The sequence below is a fragment of the Musca autumnalis genome, unplaced genomic scaffold, assembly GCF_047663935.1.
Source record: "Musca autumnalis isolate F117 unplaced genomic scaffold, ASM4766393v1 scaffold_1, whole genome shotgun sequence".
Taxonomy (NCBI): domain Eukaryota; kingdom Metazoa; phylum Arthropoda; class Insecta; order Diptera; family Muscidae; genus Musca; species Musca autumnalis.
In genome coordinates this window covers 151,276,993-151,300,359 of record NW_027411644.1, presented here as the reverse complement: position 1 = coordinate 151,300,359, position 23,367 = coordinate 151,276,993, and the positions used below count along the sequence as shown (strand labels likewise).

The 23,367-nt window shown below is 32.3% G+C and overlaps 1 protein-coding gene across 3 annotated transcripts in view; it reads right to left on the bottom strand.

The window, feature by feature from the left end:
- Positions 1-8,808: 8,808 nt before the first annotated feature.
- LOC141388405 (NADP-dependent malic enzyme-like) overlaps positions 8,809-23,367 on the bottom strand; it is a 43,775-nt gene continuing 29,216 nt past the window's right edge. For all 3 annotated transcript variants that reach the window (XM_073958326.1, XM_073958333.1, XM_073958318.1), the window contains 3 exons: positions 12,233-12,568; positions 10,998-12,159; positions 8,809-9,601 (listed from right to left, as the gene is read on the bottom strand). In XM_073958326.1, the coding sequence (XP_073814427.1) occupies positions 9,483-9,601; positions 10,998-12,159; positions 12,233-12,568 (1,617 nt within the window). In that variant the 3' untranslated portion in view covers positions 8,809-9,482. The remainder of the gene's footprint in view (positions 9,602-10,997; positions 12,160-12,232; positions 12,569-23,367) is intronic.

Sequence of the window (23,367 nt, the reverse complement as noted above, 5' to 3'; positions counted from 1 at the left end):
ATATATAGCATTTCAGACCACGGGACATTCCTGAATATTTTTTAAAAATTTCATGAAATTAGGTTCAGTAGTTTTGGAAAAATATGTATTGAAAAGAGGGAGTGGTAATCATTTTTCTGGATATAACATATTTATTTTGGCTTCAAATCATAAGTTTGGCTTATACATATAGCGTTTCAAAGAAAGGCGTGGGAAAGGTACCCATCCTCGACATTCGTAATTTTTGTAAATATGAAATTTTGCAAATGTCGTGATTTTTATTTATATACATAGATATAGCATTTTTAAATAAATAGGGTATAGGGGAATTCTGGAATTTAACTAAATTTGTAGCATATTTTAAACGGGGACATCCCTGTACATTCCCTGGTAGTTTCAGGAAAATCGGTTCAGTAGTTTTTGTAGAAAAGTTTAAAATTGAAAATTGAAAAATTGGACGTGGTCAAAAAAGCCAAGTCGGGTTATGGCGAACATTTCACAGAAAAAAATATCCAAATCGGTCCAGCCGTTCTCAACTGATGCCACTACCAACGAACGACATTTGATTTTTATTTATGTATATAGATATTCTTCGTCAGATTTCACTATAGGTCACCAAAGTATTGAAATGCGTATTAACATTCTATGTATATCATAACAATATCAGTATCAATTTTGCTGAAAAAAAAACATGAAAATAATTCTCACTTTTTTAATGAATTTTTTTCCTTTTTTCGAGTTGATACATGAAAGTAATATGAAACTTGGTTCTAGGTGAAAAGTGTCAAAAGAAGAAAAATTCTACACAAAATTCCACTATGAGTTTGAAAATAAACCATATATCCAGGTGTACTATTTTCTAAAGAAAATTAGATTACAAGTTTATACATTTTAGAATGAAGTTATTTGTAGACAGCGGAATTTTATGCAACAACTATTTTTGGTCCGATTCATGTCAAATTTTGGGACTGGGAATATTTTTGGCTTCTGATTTAATTGCAATCAAAACATATGACATATGCAAAATTATGCAAAATGCATAAAAAATTGCATATGCAAAATTTATGCATTTTACATATTTTCTTATGCAACAAATATTTCAATAATAGGTACAAAAATGTTTGTGTGTACAATTTTTCTGTTTAAAATTTTCTTCAGACAAGTCAATAAAATGGAGAAACGTATAACCACAAGCACAACCTTTAAAATACCGAAAATCGGGAGGTATCGTTCTATTGGGGCTATATGAAGGCCTGAACCTAAACCAAGGAAGACTTAATACCAAATTTCAGCCATTTCGGCGGGATATTGAGGCCACAACTTTCAAAATATTGGATATCGGGAGGTACCGTTTTCTATGGGGTCAGAAGTGGTCCTGACTGACAAATTTCAGGTGGAAAGTTGTATACCCCCAATGAAGACTTAATACCAAATTTCATCTATTTCGGAGGGATATTGAGGCCACAACCTTCAAAATACAAGAAATCCGCAGGTACCGTTCTGTCAGGGCTATACGAAAACGTGGACCTATACCGAGAAATTTCCGGTGGAATGTTTTATACTCCCAAAGAAGACTTAATACCAAATTTCAGCCATTTCGGAGGTATATTGATGCCACAACCTTCAAAATACCAAAAATCGGGAGCTACCGTTCTATGGGGGCTATATGAAGACGTAGACCTATACCGACAAATTTCAAGTGGAAAGTTTTATACCCCCAACGAAGACTAAATACTAAATTTCAGTCATTTCAGTGGGATATTGAGGCCACAACCTTGAAAATACGGAAAATTGGAAGGTACCGTTCTATGGGGGCTATATGAAGACGTGGACCTATACCGAAAAATTTCAGGTGGAAAGTTGTATACCCCCAACGAAGACTAAATACCAAATTTCTTTCATTTCAGTTGAAATCGGGAGGTACCTTTCAATGGGAGCTATATGAAAACGTGGACTTGAGCGGACAAATTTCAGGTGTAAAGTTTCATACCCCAACGAATACTTAATACAAAATTTCAGCCATTTCGGTGGGATATTTAGACCACAAATCCTTGTATATATTGTTACATATGTTTTTGCATATGCTCATTTTATATGTAATATGTAAAAATATGTCAAAATATGCCCGATATGCAAAAAATTCTGGGCCTAATTCGTTTTATTTTGTGATAAAACGAAGTTCTGTCTAATCAGATTTTCTCTACGACCATTCTAACCATATATGCATTTGCATAGGATTCCGCAGTCTAGTTATTTGTTTTAATTTTGGACTGTTAATTTTACATAATTCCATGCTAGATCAAAATCTAACAAAATCTTCAACTTTTTGGGGAGTTTGTTTAAAAATGTTCCAAATCAAATTTCACTATGAGTCTCTGAATAAACACATCTTTAACCATAACATATAACATTTTTAGCAGCCCTTGTCTTTGATATAGGGCCATATTTTAAATTTTTATCCAGATTGTCCTTGTGATTGGACACTACAAATATCTTATTGATGGTTTTTCGTTATGAATGCATACAGAAGGTGTTGTGCGCCATGTAAATAGCTTTGAAACATTTGTGGTGAATATATATTTGAGAAATATAGAAAACCCAGATCGAACTTTGTAAAATATTTTTAGTACTATTAACTTAAATTACGTAGTTAGGATAAACCACTGGTTGCTTATATTGTATGTGAAAATACGTGAGAGGTCTACGGCTATGGTTTATTCTGAAACTCACATTGAAAATTTGTATAGAATGTTGTCAGTAATGTTGGCGACATTTTCTGTGTATTTCAGCCATGTAAAACTTCTCTACAATACATGGTGTCGTAAGGCATGCCGTTCGGACTCGGCGATAAATAGTAGGTCCCATATCATTGAGCTAATATGAATCGGGGTGCACTCATTGATATGAGAGAAGTCTCCCTTGTCCCGTGTCGGATGTTTGTGGGACAATTATATACTTATGATGTAAATAGACATTTCATTTCTTCGGTGACCCATAGTGAAATTTGACGAAGAATATTTTGTCTTTGACGTCGACTTTAACCCTAAAACGTGTTTTTCATTTTTAGAGATCCCTGGCGATTAGATAAGATTTGTAGATTTGGTGTATTCTGAAACATATATATATATAGTAAAAATTTATGACGAACAATTTTGTAGAATATTTCGATTTTATATGATCACAATTTAAAAGGGGTTTTTGAAAGTTTTTGGAAAAAGGGCCAAAAAGACCCCTTTGATGAACCGCATAGGGGTTAAATTTTTTTACAAAAATATTTCCCAAATCCTCCTCAGTAAAGTTGCCAAGGACACTGTATACCTAAAATGCAAGGATTCGAATATTTCGAAAAAAAAAACTAGAAATAGGCGGAACGTGGGGCAAGTAGGCGGGGCGCCTACTTTGGTTACTTTTCGACGTAAACTTTAAAAACGCCGATACACGTGTCTCATATTTTTAGTTCTACTTTCATAATCTACTCGGGTTTTCCCATCATATTTTATTCAAAATTAAAATAAAAAAACGTTAAGAACTAAAATTATTTTTATATTTCTTTCAATAAATGTAAAGATTTCATTCGATTTGGAATAGGTTTTATTTAATTTGATGATACAAAAGCTCAATTCGAAAAACTATAAATATTGGTCGATATTTTGGAAAGAACGACGATGACACTCCATGTGAGATTTTCAAAGGGTCTTGCTGCATCGCCTTCTCAAGTGGATGTAAATTGGTATTTTGATATCTCACTGGGTAGAAAACCTCAACACAGACATTTATTAAGATAAATTTATTATCATAAGTTAAGATATTCTGCTCTTCCAAGGAATAAGCCTTAAAATAGAGAAGAGCTTAGTTATTTCATAAACGTAAGGAAACTGATTGTTCTTTCCTATTTACTGCACTACAGTTCGTGGTGGAGGGTATAAATGTTCGGCCCGTCCGAACTTAACGCTTTGTTTTTAAATACAACTGTTATATAGCATCATCCCAGCATTTTTCATAAACTATTTTTTTCAAAATGCATTTTGTTTAGTCTTTACAATTTTATGTCTTTGAAAATTGTATTCGAAGTTCTTTTTAGCGATGCGACAGACAACATTTTCACTGGCCATTGTTTTTATGGCAGTTTGTTTTGAAGCAGTTGGTATGTTACGCATTTTCATATATTGGAACAACAACAAATTTTGTTAACATGAATATTATCATCAAACCATCTTGAGGGAGCCAACAACGAAATCGTCAAAGAAACATACACACACACTACATATATGTGTATTAATCAATTTGCTGCTAAAGCAATCATTTCAACAATCCGGCGTTTAGTCACATAGCCGTGCGAGTAAAGCATGTCCTTGAGATAATTGCTGCGTTCCCAATACTTCAACGGCCTTTGTGAAGGTCAAACCATGACCGAGTGAGTAGTCCACACCTTTATGTATAAAATACCAACAAAAATGTTTTTTAGTTAATTAATGCGGTCTTCCAAAGGTAAATTGGTTTATTAATTTAAGCTTGAGCTTGGCATATAGGCAAATTGTTTTAGTTTTTTTTTTGTAGTTTGATATATTGTTGCAGCTTCTGTTCCCCTAGTATTGGTAGAATGAATTTCTCCAGCATTCAAAAGAAAATTTTGAAAATTCTAGAAACAAACCTATCTAGTTCTAATAAACAATTCTTTGTAGTTCTAATAGCAAATCTATGAAATTAATGTAGATTCACTAGGTAAAACACAGGTTTGAAACATTTTTTATTTGATTTATATAATGGTAGTACCCCACACAACAACACTGAAGCATTATAAATGGCAGTATAATTCTCCTCCAAGGAATTATACTTAACGTAGAGAAGACTTTGGCGTTTACTAAAGCCCTGTTCCTTTACGTTCAAGAATCTTCAAGTTTTACAACTTTTTACTCGAAAAGCGTTCCTTTACTTCAGACACAATACAATTCATATGGGAGCAGTTTTCAACTTTTACTACTTTTGCCGGTTTTACCATTTTCAGAAGTAAAGGAACAGACCATAATTGTTCATATTTACTTCAATACAGGCCGAACTTAACGCCGTTCTTACTCGTTTCTATTTTTTTTTTTCAAATTTCTCAATATTGTTTTTCCTTTATTTGTTATTTTTCAACAAAAAAAAAAATAAGTAAATAAAATATTACAGTTTTTAATATTTGTTTTGTTGGTTTATTTATTATTTGAGAAAAATTACAAGAAAATCGAAGAGTACAATCATTGATAAAAATTTATTTTAAATATTAAATCGCGAAAGTTGCATCCAAGCCCAAGTATGAGTAAGTTATGAGTATTTCTTTGCCTATAGTTTTAAAGAATTCGACACGGTTAGAAAAAAATCTGAAAATATTCTGAAATGCTTTGCTGGTGAACCGCATCACCACAGCAAAAATAAAGGAAATCAAAAATCTCTTTTTGAAAAAGTTTCCAATTTCAATCAGAAATCCATATACATTAGGGCGACAAAAAAAAATTGCAACTCCTACACCCTAAATTTGTTCCATTTGATCCAAACAAATCCTTATATATATGAACTATTATGGCGACAGGTTAACGTTAATCCGTGCCAACCGAGCGATCTTCGTTTCCATAATAATTTTATAGGGACAAAGGTGCATTCTCACGAAAATTGATGAAAAAACTTAACCAATTCATTGTTGTGACCAGAAGCCGAATCCTACAAAAATTTTTGAAAATCGGATCCGATTTTATGTATCTCCAATATGCATATTTGGCCGATTTTGGGTATTTTATCAAAATTCGATTCGAGTTTCACAACTTTTTTAGTATTCGTAGGTAGGTCAAGCTCGAAGATGGGCTACACCGGTTCACGTTTTGGCAAAGTTCGCACATAACACCCGATTTCATGAATTTTGACGTACCACCATATAACGGTACCACCCGATTGCAGGTATTTTGGCGTTTTTGGCTACATTTTCAGGCCGAATTAGCGATAATTTGGCATTTAGGGTTCCTCATTTTCAAAAACATCTGCATCAAAAATTGTGGACATAGGTCCACGTTTTAGAATAGTCCCCATTCAACGATACCGCCAGATTTAAGGTATTTTGACGTTTTCAACAACATTATGAGACAGAATCAGCTATAATCGGCCCGGTCGAACTTAATTCTTTTTTTTGGTAATCTTCTGTATTTTGGTTTTTTTTTCTCATGGAGAGTACTTTTGATTCCAGCCGACCTGTTAAACAACAACTGCATGGTACAATTATTACAGGTAAAAGCAAGTGTTGTTGTACAACAATCGATACAACAACCACATAGAAATTTGTTGTTGTACGTAATACTAGTGTCAACTTCATTTTTGAAAATTGTAAACAAAAATATAAAATATCAATATGCTTTGAAGTCTCATAAATATTGGTTTAATGAAATACAAATATATGTAAATTCAATAAATGAATTAAAAACTAATTAAACTAACATCAATAATAATTCCACGTGGTACTTTTCTTTAAAAATGTTGACAGTGGTAAGTATCACTGCATCTAAATATCCAGAATTATTAATAATTCATGGTTAATTTCAGATGGGCTCATTGAATCACAATTTTCAATTAACCAAATCCAAATATATTATATGCGAAGAAAAGATAAAATCCACGACTCATAATGAAATTTGGGGTTGTTAGCACGTCCGCCTTGCACTCAGAAGGTCTGCGGTTCGAATCCCAGGTCAAGCAACATCAAATTTACAACGGTGGCAAAATTCCCCCTCAGTAATGCTGGCGACATTTCCCGAGTATTTCAGCCTTGAAAAACTTCTCTACAAGTGGTGTCGTAAGACACGCCGTTCTGACTCGGCGATAAGCAGTAGGTCCCATATCATTGAGCTAAATTTGAATCGGGGTGCACTCATTGATATGAGAGAAGTCTCCCTTGTCTCTTCGAGGATGTTGTGGGAACATACATATGAAATTTTTCAACATTAATGAATAAAAAGCGCTAGAAACAAATCAAGAAAGCCGATGGTGAGGCAGTATGGCAGAAAACAACATATTTGCTGTAATAGGAAATGCAGCCGATGTTATTGCCAGGATAAGCAAACATCTCAATCCGATATATAAAATATATTTTGTTCTATGTATGTACATATGTTTTAAATAAAATCAGTGTGTTTGGACATTATACCCAAACCTTGTTCACTATTTTCATCCTACAGGTGTAAGGATAAAAAAGTGGTAACGGAAGGAGAGTCTAAACGTGCTTATAGTAAGTTTAGATTTACGAAATCTGAACGTGGGTTTATGTTCTGTTTAATCCATTGCTTGACGTTTTGTGTAGCTAAAAACAACAACCACATAGGATTGCTTTCGTGATGCCAACCACAGCAACACCTGAGACGAAACTGCTGTTCCGATACCTCTTCCTTAGCAAAAGGGGCATGCTAGGGATATTTTGAACAAATTTGCTTCGCCATAGTTAGCCAAAATAACACGGCTGAGGTTCCATAATAGAAGGTTAACCATACTCTGCAATTATCTTATTCCGTATAATTCACAGTGCATCCAATATATTGAGATTCCATTCATAATCTATTCCATCAGATCCTTATCTGCAATGAGATATTTTTACGTGCCATTTTTACCATGAATAAATATAGCACTGACCTGTATCCGCAAATTCCTGACACACCATTTTAAACGGCCTTTTGTTCTCTTACAACATTCGAAAGTTGCATTCTGCTGATCTATTTATTCGAAGTTCGCATGCAAGTATTAGCCGCGAAGTCTATAACTTTAAAAATGTGTGTTTTATGTTTGTTTATCAGAAAGTAAAAAATATAAATATTAATTGACAATTAACGAAAAGAACCATGGTTCAATTATTAGAAGGTTGGGCGGTTCATGAAATTATAAAAAAACAACTCTGATGTCGGTTTGCTTATAACTTCAAATTAATAATAACAAATTCAACAGGTTTTGTTTATTTGAAATATTGTCAAATATTTAAATTGAAATATTTTATTTATGTATGTCCACGTTTTGGTATATCCCCATTTAACGCTAATTTCGCTTTTAAGAATTTTGAATGTATTAGCCCAATTTACCCTTGTAATTTAGGATTTTGTATTTGCAGAGGTTAAAAAACATTTCTATCAAAAATTGTTTATAAAGTCCACGTTATGGTAAAGCCCCCATATAACGGTACCTGCAGATTTTAGCTCAGAAAACTTGACGGTCATTTATTCTATGCGATTTTTATGCCGAAATTGGAAAGGAGAACAACTTTGGCCCAACAGTCCGAAAATTCAGTCTCCACTGTGAAACTTCTGACAAAGGAATCAGGTTGATAGACCATATTTGAGCATCTCGACATTCATCGTTCCGAGGAGCTAACATGGACGCGGATCACCATATTGTTGCATCAAAGGTAGGTACTACGTATCCGATTAAACGTTGCAAATAAAGTAGGAACATACACAACACGGAAGTTGGACATCGGTAAGCTGTAATCACAACACATATCCACAGCATATTCAACTCATCTGGCCCAATTGTTTAATGAAAGCGCCCGTCGACAATGTTGAAGTTATTTCTGTTTTCAAAATTGTACATCTTCTATATTAATTTTTGTATGTATCCAATTTGATTTGATTGAGATGTTTGCTGTGTCCTACCTTGTAATGATTGTACCATGGAAAAGGACAACATGTATTAAGCTTCATATTGTTTTTGACACTAGTATTACGGGTGAATCTAATCAGCTGGGACTTGCTTTTACCTGTATTATTGTACCATGCAACAACTGCAAAAATAGTTTGTCTTTTTGTATTAAACAATAAAACTACATTTTTACACGTATGTATATTTGTAATGTATCATTTATTTCTTTCATTCTAATAAATTATATAATATCAACAAATTCCCTCGTTTGCTTTTAACAAAACTTTAAATAATTGGAAATAAAACAACAAAATGTTAAAATTATGAAGAAATTGTGAATGACAATAAAGCCACATATGAGAATGTAAGCTTGCATCTTTAATGACTGTAACAGAAATTGGTTATACGACAGCCATAAGTTAATTGATCTACATATGAGATGTTTCGTTGTAGACTAAAACGTATCAGTTTTTGTATGTTTATATGAAAATTATATTGCGAATTTTATGCGAAAATAATTTACAAATACAACAAACAATAATTATCCAATAAAATAACATTTAAAAATATCAATGGAATGGTAAAAAACAATACTAAGATTAAGAAGAAGAATTAATATAGTAAGTGGTAACGAAATGATGAGTGTGTTTTTAGTTTTAATTGAAATGATTTAAATCAATGAATTGTTGGAGAGATGCTGCTATCTTTCACTGCCAGCTTGGTATGTTTATGTAGTATTTAGCTCTAATGTACAGGGCAACAATTCGGTTAATTTATGTATGTGTTAATGTAGGATACAATTATTAATAACTATAAACGGTTTTGTTTCCATTTGTACATTCCGATTCATGCAGGTAAATTTATAATTTCTGATTCCATGAATAGACCTCTGGTATAGCCGATGAATAGTGCAAGTCATACATTTGCGATTTAATGAATTCACGCTTATCATCGGGCTCGGGACGGACAGTAGCCAAACCTAAAATGGAAAAAAATAATATTAGATAAATGAACGCATTAATAATTTGCAGAAAAGTTTTTAATGTATCCCAGCAATTTTCTAACCTCAAAAAGCCATTCCATTATTTCAATGTACAACGTTCATTGAAAACTTAACTAACATAAATATGTTAATATTTGAAAAATTCAGGTGGTAAAACCTCAATTATCCGCTAATCGATTGACCTGAAACATTTTTCTATCGGGGAACGAAGAAACCGAAAGTTTTGTTTATATTCCATCGATTAACTGTGATAATTTCATAAGCTTCACATTAAATGCTTAATTGTATTAATTAAAAAAGTAGTTACAAAAGCGTCCATTTAATTAAAAGTATATGAGAAAATGCATTCGTCGTCATCCATCACGGATAACACTATGCAACACGAAAGTTGTTTATTGAAATCTTATGTACATTTTTGTAGTTGAATGTATTCTTAAATGTTGGACGGTTTGGTATCTATGGATTAGAATCGGAGAAAAAGTATAAAAATCGAATATTTTCTAATGTGTTTTGCTATTTTGAACTTTATTAAACTTTCACTGACAGTTCGTACGTTCAAAAAAGTTGTTTACTAACATCTTTGCTACATTATTGAACGGTGTAGTATTTCTGGAGCAGAACCAGAGCAAACTAGATGAAAATCCCATTTTCTTTGTATTTTGACCTATAAGAACAGTTTCTACAGAATGTGTATGTTCTAAAAAGATGTTTATTTAGATCTAAGGTAAATTTTTGTAGTTGGTTGTCTGCTTCAAATTTGATCGGTTTGATATCTGAAGATTAAAACCCGAGAAAAAATGTAAAAAGAAATTACATCTTGACGATTCTGATCTAGAAGATGAATTTTAATGGATTCACAATGTTTTTTCTTTAAGATAAGAGTTATGACTTTGACTCTGGGATTCAATCAAATTTCCTATTGGTTTGAAAGATATAGTCCTGACAAAATGACCCTTTTGACATCAAAGCCTCAAACCTTTGGAGGCCTATAACCGCAAAGGTTGATGGGATAGGGAAAAATGGCGAGACATGTGTCTTTTTTATTTTTTGGACTTCTAGCACGCTGCAGTGTCAGAACATGGTTAATAAAACATGACTCAAAAATTACACACAGTGTAATAAAAATAGTACTAAAGTAGACTATCAATTATGTAAGGCAATTACCAGGAACTTATAACCAATTTGCGCTATTTCACAATTTAAACCCCAGAGACCTTTACTTTGGAAGGTGGGCTATGAATGATGACTACCCAAAGCTGATAGAAAAGTGAAATATTTGCACTTTATCACAATAAGTTCTTAATTTTTCGACTATTAAAATATTTCTAAATTAAATAAAAAACATTCATATGAATAATACACATTAACATACCATTCTTGTAGGCATATTCCATAATATAGGCTGCAATTTCCACCGAACATTCGGTGATTTTCTTTAATGGTGGATACAAACTTCCTCGTTCCAAATCTTCTGGTTCGCACAGATCTGCTAGGCGTTCAGCCGACATCAGGAACACTTCTTCCGGTATGGTCAACATACCGGCACAGAGAACACCCAATGCAACACCAGGGAATATATACGAATTATTACCCTGACCGGGATAGAATGTCTTGCCATTGTATTCGACTGGATCGAAGGGTGAACCCGAAGCAAAGATACATTTGCCATTTGTATATTTGTAGGCTTCTTCAGCGGTGCACTCCGCCTTGCTGGTGGGATTCGACAAAGCGAAAATAATTGGTATATCATTGTATTCTGCCATTTTCTCAAGTATTTCCTTTGTGAAGGCTCCACCAATTGCGGCGGCACCAATGAGTACGGATGGCTGTAGCGTCTCTACGGCTTCTGCTAATGAGTTGATGGGTTCATGATCTTGGGCAAAATGTAATTTATGTTCCGTTAGACCACCGGCGGGACGATTCTTTACAATCAAACCCTTGCTGTCAACCATCCAAATACGTTCTTTTGCTTCGGATTCACTGAGACCTTCTTTCATTAGAGCCATTAGACACAAATTGGCAATACCCAATGCAGCTTCCCCAGCTCCAAAGAAAAGTATTTTGTTCTCTTTCAATTGAGTGTTCTTGATTTTCAGTGAAGCCAGCAGACCTGCTACGGCCACAGAAGCTGTGCCCTGAATGTCATCGTTAAAGGTACAGAAGTTATCACGATATTTCTTCAGGAGACGGAAAGCATTTGCATTGGCAAAATCTTCGAATTGAATGAGACAATTCTGGCCGAAGCGACGAACTGCGGCATTCATAAATTCTTCAATGAATTCGTCATACTCTTGGCCGGTGACACGTTTCTGACGTAAACCAATGTACAGAGGATCATTGAGAATACTTTCGGTGTTGGTACCAACATCCAAGGTAATGGGTAGACATTGACTGGGCTTAATGCCAGCCAATGCGGTGTACAATGAGAGTTTGCCTACAGGAATACCCATGCCGTTGGCGCCTAAATCGCCTAGACCCAAAATACGTTCACCATCGGTGACAACAATTGCACGCACATCAGTCTCTGGCCAGTTCTGTAATATATCGAAATAATTATAATAATTTCCATATTTCCGAGGATTGACTTTTACACAATATCTTACTTACCCTCAACACTTCATACACATGTCCCTTGTCATTGATATTGATGTACATGCCCTTTGGATATTGAAAGATAAAACTGAATTTCTGGCATGCCAAACCTACTGTTGGAGTGTACACTAATGGCATCATTTTGGCCACATCCGATGATAATACTTTATAGAATAAGCGTTCATTACGCTCGGCCAGGGTATTCAAGTACATATATTTGTCCAAATCATTTTCCAATCTATCGAGCAACAGCAGACAGTGTTCCACTTGTTCTTCTTCAGTTTTTACACGTGCCGGCAACAGGCCTTGGATACCGAGTAGTTGACGTTCTTCAAGGCTAAAAGCTAGACCCTGCAATGAAGGAAAGAAAATATTTTGTTTCGTTAATTTACACATTATTATTAATATTTTCGATGTTATATTTTCAGATACTTAGTAGTTTTTGCCAGTTTGGCTCAAGATCACATTTAATCACTTGTACTGATTGTTTAAAGGACGTGTAAAAATGGCATTAAGTTCGGCCGAGCTGAACTACTTATACCCGGACCGAGCGAAACGTCCAAACATACTTGGGGTCAAAAATCATCACATATTTTAAGATATTTCAGAAAATCATGTTTTTTTAAGTAGAAGTAGCATAGAATACGTGATAAAATTTTCATGCCGATCGGAACAATATTGTCTGAGATATGAGCTTTGGAAGGGAAAAATTTATTGTGTTTTGTATGCAACATATGTAGAAAATAAAAATATGTTTTTCTCGAAATCACATTTTGAAATCGGTGCCAACAATAGCTAATGAACCAATTACCATACAATTTTGTGGGCTTATCAAGGACATCAAAATCTAATCCTTCATGGATCGATTTTATTTTTTAAAAATGTCTTTGCCCGTTTTTTAAGCCAAAATTTTAAATTTTTACTTTTTTGGTCCACAATTTCAGCAAAATCTAATATTTTTTTAAAAATCGATCGATGAAGGACTTGATTCCGCAAAACCACATAATATTTTTCAACAAACAAAAATTAAGATTTGTTCTTTCAGATGAAAAAGAAATCTATCAAAAAAGTTTGGTAGTTTTCTTGGAAAAAATCATGAAAATTTTTCTTTTTTGGGCTTTACAAGTGGGGTTCACCCCTTAAATGAAGCACATTTCGATCGTATCAAAGTAAATATGTGTATCCTAGTAACTCTAAATGCGAGGGTATAACAAGCCGATTTTAAGGGAAGTCTATCATCACTGCAATATTACAGTAAAATCGATTTTAAAATTTAGTAAAGCCATGAAATCATACATATCGTACCTTTTTAACAAAAGGGTAGTAACTCAAAATTTCTTATTTTTCAGTAGATACAATAAACTGTTGATACGTTACTAGTAACTCTGAAGATATTAAGAGTGCCATAACCGAGTTTTTTAACGAAAGGGTAAACAAAATAATGGTAGATTTTTACAGTGGGAGGAGTTGATCATTATATACTGTTTTTTAATAAAAAATGAAGATGTCAAAATTTTGAGTTACTACCCTTTTGTTGAATAGGGGAGATATGTATGTATATATAATATGTGTCATATATACTTCCGAAAACATATTAAGAAATGTTACTTATCCAATATTTTTATCTAAGATAATTTCCTTGTCGTACATAATAAAACATACATAATATTTTTTAAAAATTATTTGAATCATCACGATTTTCTGATGGTCGTTTTCAGGCAAATAATTAACAATAATTTGTTTTAAAAAAATCCATTAATATTGTCTTATTTTGTAAATTAGTAATTTTTTGTTCACTTCAATCTGAAGCTATTCGCTACTCAGAGAATGTGCATAATTGACGTGTGTGTCGTGTGGGACGTGCAAGTAATATAAAACTTTGTCACGTTTTCATACAAACATTTTACAAATAACATTTGCGGTTTCTTCTTCTTTGCAACACACAAACATTTCAAGTGCACACAAACTATTATGAAACGATTATAAAAGGTGGGAAATAAGTATGGATATTGCGGCTAAGTTTTGTAACTATGTATGTATAAAACAAGTCAATGCATCTAACGAATATAACAGTACGTTTAGGCTAAGCTTGATTTAGTAAATCCAGTAGATTTAATTTTACATTTTCATACAATAAAATAAAACGAGATAATGCACTTAAACATCGTATAAGTGTGTAGTCTAAACTAAGCTTAACATTGCCTACTCAAAAGATGTCCAAAATACCAGCAGAGAAAAAAGCGTCCCTTTATTAACAATAAAATAAGTGGATAAATTGAAACCGGAATATTCCACTTTAATGGGTTTGTTAACATTAAATAAATAAGCTTAAATATCGTACGATATTTAAATAGACCCCTATATGTAAATATGAATTTAAATAGGTATGTGTAAATTTTGTATTCATTGAGTTCCGCATGCATAGTACATACAACATTCATTTAATAACAGATTAACATTCACCAACCAAATTGTATATATTTGGTCTGTTCCCTTACTTTTGAAAATGGTAAAACCGGCAAAAGTAGTAAAAATTGTAAACTGCTCCCATTTGAATTGTATGGTGTCAGAAGTAAAGGAACGCTTTCAAGTACCACTTTATTGGGTTTGTTAACATTAAATAAATAAGCTTAAATATCGTACGATATTTCAATAGACCCCTATATGTAAATATGAATTTAAATAGGTACATATGTGTAAATTTTGTATTCATTGAGTTCCACATGCATAGTACATACAACATTCATTTACTAACAGATTAACATTCACCAACCAAATTGTATATGTACATTTGGTCTGTTCCCTTACTTTTGAAAATGGTAAAACCGGCAAAAGTAGTAAAAATTGTAAACTGCTCCCATATGAATTGTATGGTGTCAGAAATAAAGGAAAGCTTTCAAGTAAAAAGTGGTAAAACTTGAAGTTACTTGCACGTAAAGGAACAGAGCTTGTATTTATGTCTAACATAATAGAGCAAAAAACAATTGTCAGCTGCTTCACATAATAATATGAAAAAAAACAAAGCAATTGTCAGCTGTAGGGGGCAAAGTGTCATAAGTAATTATTTGTTGTTTCTCCATGATTGCAACAAACGGAAGTAGATAAAGGGAAGGTTAATTAATAATTAAGAAACATTTTTTGAAGAATGCTGAAAATACATACATACATATATATGAATATATTTTTATTATTTTTTATTAGTTATGTCATTTTGCGGTTTTCGTGTAGATAATGAATTAACACACGAAGGCGTACGTACGCACAACGTAAAACCCTGACATTGCTTTTACTCTGACCGCCGAATTCAATGAAACAAATATCAACATTTTACGAAAATTATCAACATCTAAATCATGCAAATTGTTTTCGCTTAACTATTTAAAAACGTAGAAATGTACAGATGCGGCCGTTGTTTATATGTCTGTATATACGTTTGTATGTAGTAATAATACATATAAACGTTATAGTTTATAGTATAAAGAGAATCATTGCCAAAGTGCAAAATTTGCAATATTATTAAAATTTTATTTATAGTGAATAGTTTGTATATACACATGTAAATATACATACATACTCGTATAAGATTTATTTAACAATTGCAACTCGATATTTGCAAATACTGAAATGAAATGAATATTTGGTCTGTTCCAGAACTGCAAGAATCTACTAATTTTTACTATTTTAATCGATAACATAAAGAAAAAATTTTTATTGTATTAATTTCATAATACCCCGCATGGATAAATTATATGCGTGATTATTCATCGGGTGGGTACTTAAATTCCATCTATTACATCTTCCATCTATAGAATTTGAAATTGTGTAGAATATTAAATGTTGTGTACCTATGGTTCTATATCTATGTATAATTAAAAACAATAAATTAAAAGTTTTCAATTTTGTCAATTTACATGAATCGCTTGGAAATAGTCCATAGTTATAGTTACACCATTTTCACAATAAATTTAAATAATTTTCTTTATAAATCGAAAAATTTCATTCCTTATTTAAATGAATTTTAAATTATTTAATTAGTAATTTTACAATATTAGTTGTAGTATGAGTTATTTAATTTATGTTTAAAGTGATTTTTTCCTGTATAATTGGAATCATGTTATTTTGTATAATTAAAGTAATTTTAATTCAAATTTAATTTTAAATTTAAACAATTCAGGATTCAATTTGAATTATATTATTAGTAATTCGATTTTTTCCCATTTTAAATTCTAAAAAATTCATGTGTAATTTGAAGCTTTCCAATTGAAATTCTATTGTTTTAATTGATATTCAAATTGTTATTAATCTGAAAAGAAAACCTCACATTTTAAATAGAAAATTCTAATACAAATGAAATATGGAATTTAAAATAAAAAAATCGTTTAAAAATAGAAACATTCAGATTCCTAATGGACGTATTTCCTTTTACAAATTAAATATTTCCATTTATAATACAAGTGAAGTTTTTCGAATTGCTGTTGAAAATGGTGTAGATGTCTACTATAGACATTTAAATATATTTACTTTATTTTGTTGTCTCTTATTATAATGCACATTAATTAAATTTTAAAATCCCTAGATACTAGATAGTATTTGTATTATATACATATGTAGGAATCACCTTTACTCAAAGTCAGGGTTATTTACTTTAGTTGGCTATAACTTAGCGATCTCAGGAGAAACTTTAAAAGGTCTCAGTTTACTGTTGTACTCCTGTCTACAAACATTATGAAGTCTCCTATATATGTTCAGGGGGTGCATGGCAGTAGCGGGGTTTGGATAAATGGCATTTGTGGGTTCAGGCATATAAGAACAATATCGTCCACTCATATTAACACTATACTAAAGGTCCTAGTCTAGATCAATGGGGCAAATACCCAAGGTGTATGCATCACAGGCAGAGCTCCGATTTGCTCGTTTTTAAAGTGAAAAGTACTAGCGAGTGGGAGTACTCGAAGAGTGCGAGCAAAAAGTCCGGTTTAAAAATAAGAGTGGCAGTAAAAATACTGGAAATAGAGTACGAGTTTGCTCGAAGAGTATAATCAAGTAGGAACAATTTATGAATTTTTTGACCGTTTGTGTGCTCGTGTGTGTGTGGTGGCGAACAGTTTTTGATGTTGATGTGGATTGAATATGGAAAGAGCACCCTCTTCCTAACTTCGGAACAACCTCCTCTGAACCTCCGAACAAATTGCTCTTTCCATATTCAGTCCACAGCAACATCAAAACCTGTTTGCTACTATACACGCAACAACACACAAACAGAAAAAATATTTTTTCACTCGATTTTACTCATCGAGTAAACTCGAATTCTATTTCGAGCATTTTCACTCCCACTCATTTTTTCTTGCAAAACTCGTACTCTTCAAGTATATTTATACTTTTTACCTGAAATTATCCATTTAGTAGAATGATATGGATACTTTGAAATTGAAAATGTAATGAATTTTCATTCGTGTTTTTCAAAATATTCAATCAAATGTGAAAAAATATTAGTTTATAAATTCCAATAATTTATAGACATTTCCTTGTTTTGTTTACATGTACCGGTGACAGTAATTTTACAAACAAAACCAAATTCCTTTGTGGTTGTTGATGAGTTATATTTGTTGTAGTATTTACTCTACCTTCTTTGTTCTACCATGCATATCCTTATATCAGTGAAATTTAAACTAAAATGTTAGATGCATCGCACAATTACCAGGTATATGCATCAGCGAACAACTACAACAAAAACCAGTTCAGTACTGTGAAATGTCAAAATGTTTTCCAAAAATAAAGCGATTCACACAATTTTTTCAACAAAATTTTGTTAGGCAGATACTAATAAACGCATTATTACAAAAATCCAACAAAAATTCAAAATTTTTCGTTTAAATTTTTGTTTTTTAATTTTGTGTTTTCACTTACAACAACTTTTTTGACAGCTCGCAGTACATCAGCTGAGCTGATGCGGGTACCTGTATGATTGTGCCATGGTTAGATGTTAACTCTCTTACGACTCTGACTGTATACTTTTGTACCCGTTGCGTTCGTTCAAAACTTTTTAGATTCATTGAATTACATGGGTAAAAATATGTGTTTTTTCAATAACATTTCCATTATTAATTATAGCTTTTTTATACAAACAAAGATTTTTTAAATATATAAGTTGTATGATACAAGGGGTATTTGTTTAATTTTTTAACAAGTTTTAAATATTTAAAAAAGTTAAAACATTTTTTTACAAGAGTTTTTTTTTAATTTTTTGTATATTTATTATTGGTTTATTGGTGTTTGAACTTTTCTAACAGATTGAAGTATATGAAAAATTTAAAAACACTCATATGATGCAAAATAGGAAAAAACTCAACATTTTATCTTTGACCTTGAATTCATCTGCAATTTCTGGATCGAATTTGGTCGTTTTTGATTCACCGGAAAGCTGATTGTGTTATCTATCGAAAATATATCTATCCGTCCAAAAGTTACAGAGTTTTGACCAGGAAAAAATATTCTGAAGCACTGTGTGACTTAAAACACGCTGTTTAGACTCCGCGATAAACAGTAGGGCACGTATCATTGAGCTAATATGAATCGTGGTGCAGTCATTAGTATGAGATAAGTCTCCCTGAACTTTCATTCTGCGTTCCGATGCGACAACATATACTATTGTTTTGGTTGTGAATTCTTGTAGCAATACTGCCGATTTATTAAATAAAAGTTGAAAAGCATGGAACACATTGGAAATTTACACACTTTCAGTTTCGTCCGATGACATTGATGGGAAAAAATATCAATCGATAGTGACTTCTAAACCAAACTATCGATTGTTTGCCAACTCTAGGCTGTACATAAGCGTGGACTTATGTCTACAATTTTGGTGGAGAAATTTGTTGACCACTCGGAACCCTAAGTGACAATTTACAGCTAGTTTGTTAAAAAAATTTAGCTTAAAAATACCTGAAATAGAGCAAAAGTTTATCTGGATTTGTTGATGATGAAGGGTATAAAATTGGCACCATGAACATGTGGCATGTTTAAATGTTGAAATCTAAACAATTTGTCATAACAACCACTTCTGATACACATCAATTCTTTTATTCAAAGTTTACCATAAAACAGACGATGTTCAAATTACACAAAAAATGAAAGCAGATAATGAATGTGTACGTAATAGGGAGAAATATGATGGGGAGCATTTATGAAATGATCAAATTAGTAAAAAGTAGTAAATTTACACTTGTTAACATCATCTACTGTATTGAATATATACATACCTACATACATATGTACATGTTGATACATCTTCGCTGTACATCTTAAATGTCTTACAAACGATTGTATATATTTTTTATATTTATATAAATTCATTTGTATTTCACAAAAAGGCAGACAAAAAATGAAATATTATGCCACCTTTGAGGTAGGTAATGATGACACATCATTTCCGATGTTAACACTTAAGTGTGGAAAGATACAATTTGCCATAGGGACAAACAATCGTTTTTTTCAGTTTTGTTTTGTTTTCGTTCATATTTTGAAACAAAACTCTTTTTTTGTTATTGATAAAAAGTGAGATTTGCTATCATGGTTTGTTATCGCATATCAAACTGAAACGGATGTTATTTATCGTGAGTCAAAAGTATGATAAACATTATATTGCATTTAAAAACAAAAACAAATCACATTGTAACGAAATCGATATCAAGTATACATATATATACATAAGTATGTATGTACTCAATATTTATTTCTTTCAACCCATATTTACATTACCATCTTAAATAACTGTTTTGGTCAAATATGTCATTTATTTCACAGATATTCAGTGGAGTTGACAACTTAAATGATTTTTTTTTTAACCAGTTTAATGTAAATTCGGTTTAAGTATGTTTGTCTAAAAGACAACTTTTTTACATTTTTACGCAATCAAATTTTTTATAAGTTGTATTGGGTTAATTTTGCAACTCAATCCACACACAGTCACATTTACATGTTATTTGAAAAAAAAATGTTTACGTGAAATTGTTGGTTGGTGTCATCATTTAGTACTGTGGAAAATTTTGCAAACCTCAAACACGCCATTAAAAATTAAAAAAAAAGATTTCCACAAGTATTATCTACACATAAACAAATGTGTAAATAATTGAATGAGAAATACAAATCAATAAAGAAATATTGAATGTTTTCATTTTATAATGCACTAGTCAAAGCTTCTTAATACAAATCAAATTAATTTTATATGACACTTGTTTCCAATTGATTTGAGTGCTTTACAAGATCTATTTAATAGGTCACGTAAGTAGCACAACAACAACTTCTTTTTGGCTGAAAATTCTTCAATATGTCAAAATGTTTGTTTACGTTTTCATACAATTCATTCACAATAACAAAAAATTTGACAGATTGAAACCAATCAGCTGGTCGTTTTACGCCACCTTATTATTTCATCATGGTGCTTTACACTTTTATCACTAACTTTAAAAAATAGAGCTTATATTTTATAAAAAAAACATGCATGTGTATGTATATATGCACGAATCGCTAATGTTTATCATAACATTTGCTATTTTCTTACATACATATGTACATAGATAACAGAAAGCACGATGACATATTCGGTTTGCCCTCATTCATGTTTGCATATAACGCAATTCCTAACAAATGTTAACTAATGCAAAACATTGGCTTGTAAAGCGATAGAATAGAGAGCGACAAGTCACGCCGCCCATTTGAAGCTATACACAGAAAACGAAAGAAGATCAGGATAAAATTCTGAGGCGGTATATGAATGTCCACATTTTGGAATGGCCCCCATAAACGGTACCGATCGATTTCAGGTATATTGAAGATGTAATTCGGCATTTAGGGTTCCTAGTCGACAGACAACTTCTCCATAAAAATGTGTGGTAATAGGTCCAATATAACGGTACCACTCCATTTCAGATGTTTTGTAAGGTTTTTATCGACATTTTCTGATTGAATTAGCAATAATTTGCTATTTTAAATCGTCAAAAAATATAGTTCCTATATAACGCTATGGACCGATTTTAGGTTATTATACCCTCCACCATAGTATGGAGGGTATATTAAATTTGTTTTTCCGTTTGTAACGTATTGAAGAAATAATTTGTGACCCTATAAAGTATATAAATACATATATTTTTTATCAGCATTTTGAAGGGTTTGGCAACATTTTTTGACAGAACTACTCGAAATTTGACATTTGAAGTTCTCTGATTGAACACATTTTTATACCCTCAGCATTTATGCTAACGAGGGTATGTACATATATACACTTTCATACCGGCAAAATGTGTCTCATCGAAATAATGGCTTTAGACCCCAAGTATGTTTGGACGAAATCCGTTTCAGACAATTCGGAGTTGATTTAGCCATGTCCGTCTTTCGTAATATTTTGTCCAAAATTAGTTAAAGTTCGAATATGGGTTATATCGGTCCACTCCTTTCGGTAACTCCATCACAAAAGTTCGGGTACCTCCCACATAAAATTTCGGAAAAGTTCAGTTTAGGACCTGCTCTCGAATCGCTTTGATTTTTTTGTAACAACTTGTGTTCACTGTCCCCTATACGACAGTATAAGTTTCATTAGGGGCAAGTCAATTCTTCCTAAGAAAATAGCCTGAAAGTTACAAAAAAGCCCTATGGCACCTTGTGTAGTGGTTGGAGCGCAAGTACCTCCCATACAAAATTTAGGATAAGTCCACATTAAGACCCGCTCTCAAATCATTTTGATTTTTGTTTTTTCAGCGCAAGTCCATACTGCTTGAGAAAACAGCCCGAAAGGTGTAAAAAACCCTATGGCACCATATGTAGTGGCTGGATAGCACGATAACTCTCGAACTGATGAACCGATTTGGTCCAAAATTTGGCCTTTGTCATATTTTGCCCAAACTTACTTTCAGTTCGAAGATGGGCAATACCGGTCCACAACTTCCGGTACTTCCCCCCATATTTAAAAATGTCATTAAAATGGTATGCACGACGTCAAAACTTTCGATCTCCTAATATTTTGTCCAAATTTAGTTTAACTTCTAAAATGACCCATATCGGTCCTCTCCTTAGGGTACCTCCCCCACAAAAGTTCAACATTTTTGTGTAAGTGCAGTTTAGGATCTGTTCGAATATCCTTTGGAAATGTATACCGATGCTGTTCTTTGCGGTCCTGTTTAAAGCAATATTATGTTTTCCGTGGACAAGACCATCATGCTTCCTGGCATACTGGTCCAAAAGTTATACGATGACCCACTCCCTAATGGGCGCGATATCTATCGAAAAGATATGACTCCCAATTTTTTTGTTCTACATTTCTAGCTAAAATTTGCTGTAATTGATAATCAGGAGGTCATAAATGGTCAGAAATGATCCTCACTATAAATTGTCATGGTAGAACAAAGAAGGTAGAGTAAATACTACAACAAATACAACTCAACAACAACCACAAAGGAATTTGTTTTTGTTTGTAACGTTACTGTCACCGGTAAATACAAACAAAACAAAGAAAATGTCTATAAATTATTGGAATAATAATATTTTTTCACATTTGATTGAATATTTTGAAAAACATGAATGAAAATTCGTTACATTTTCAATTTGAAAGTATCCATATCATTCTACTAAATGGATAATTTCACGTAAAAAGTAGAATTCTTAAAAAATGTTTGGGGTCTCTAAAAATTCATTGAAAAAGGAGAAGCTGTTTCAAACTTTTGTTTTTGAAATCAAAGAAGCACATGTTTTTTAGGGCTTTAATTTCTTTTTTCAAATTTAACACAATATCACACATATTAAAAAATATTGTGCCGCTTCTATAAGAGGTGTTATTGTGTGCGGCACGTTGTTCGGACTTGGAAGAGGTTACATATAATTGATATGAAGAAGTATTTACGGAAAATAGTTTGTTTTTTCTGAATGATATATTTTTCCCTCAAAAAATATATATGCTTGATGTTGTATGGAATTTCATTCCATACATTCAGCTGGGTATTGCTCTTACCTTATATTGTTCTACCATTACAAGTTGTGGACATTGGAACTTTCGTAACAGAAAGAAAAATATTTTTGAATTTCAGTTCAGAATATTTCATGCTGCGTTTTCAAATCCATCCAATAGTAAAGACATGTAATAACGGCCCTAAGACTTATAAGAA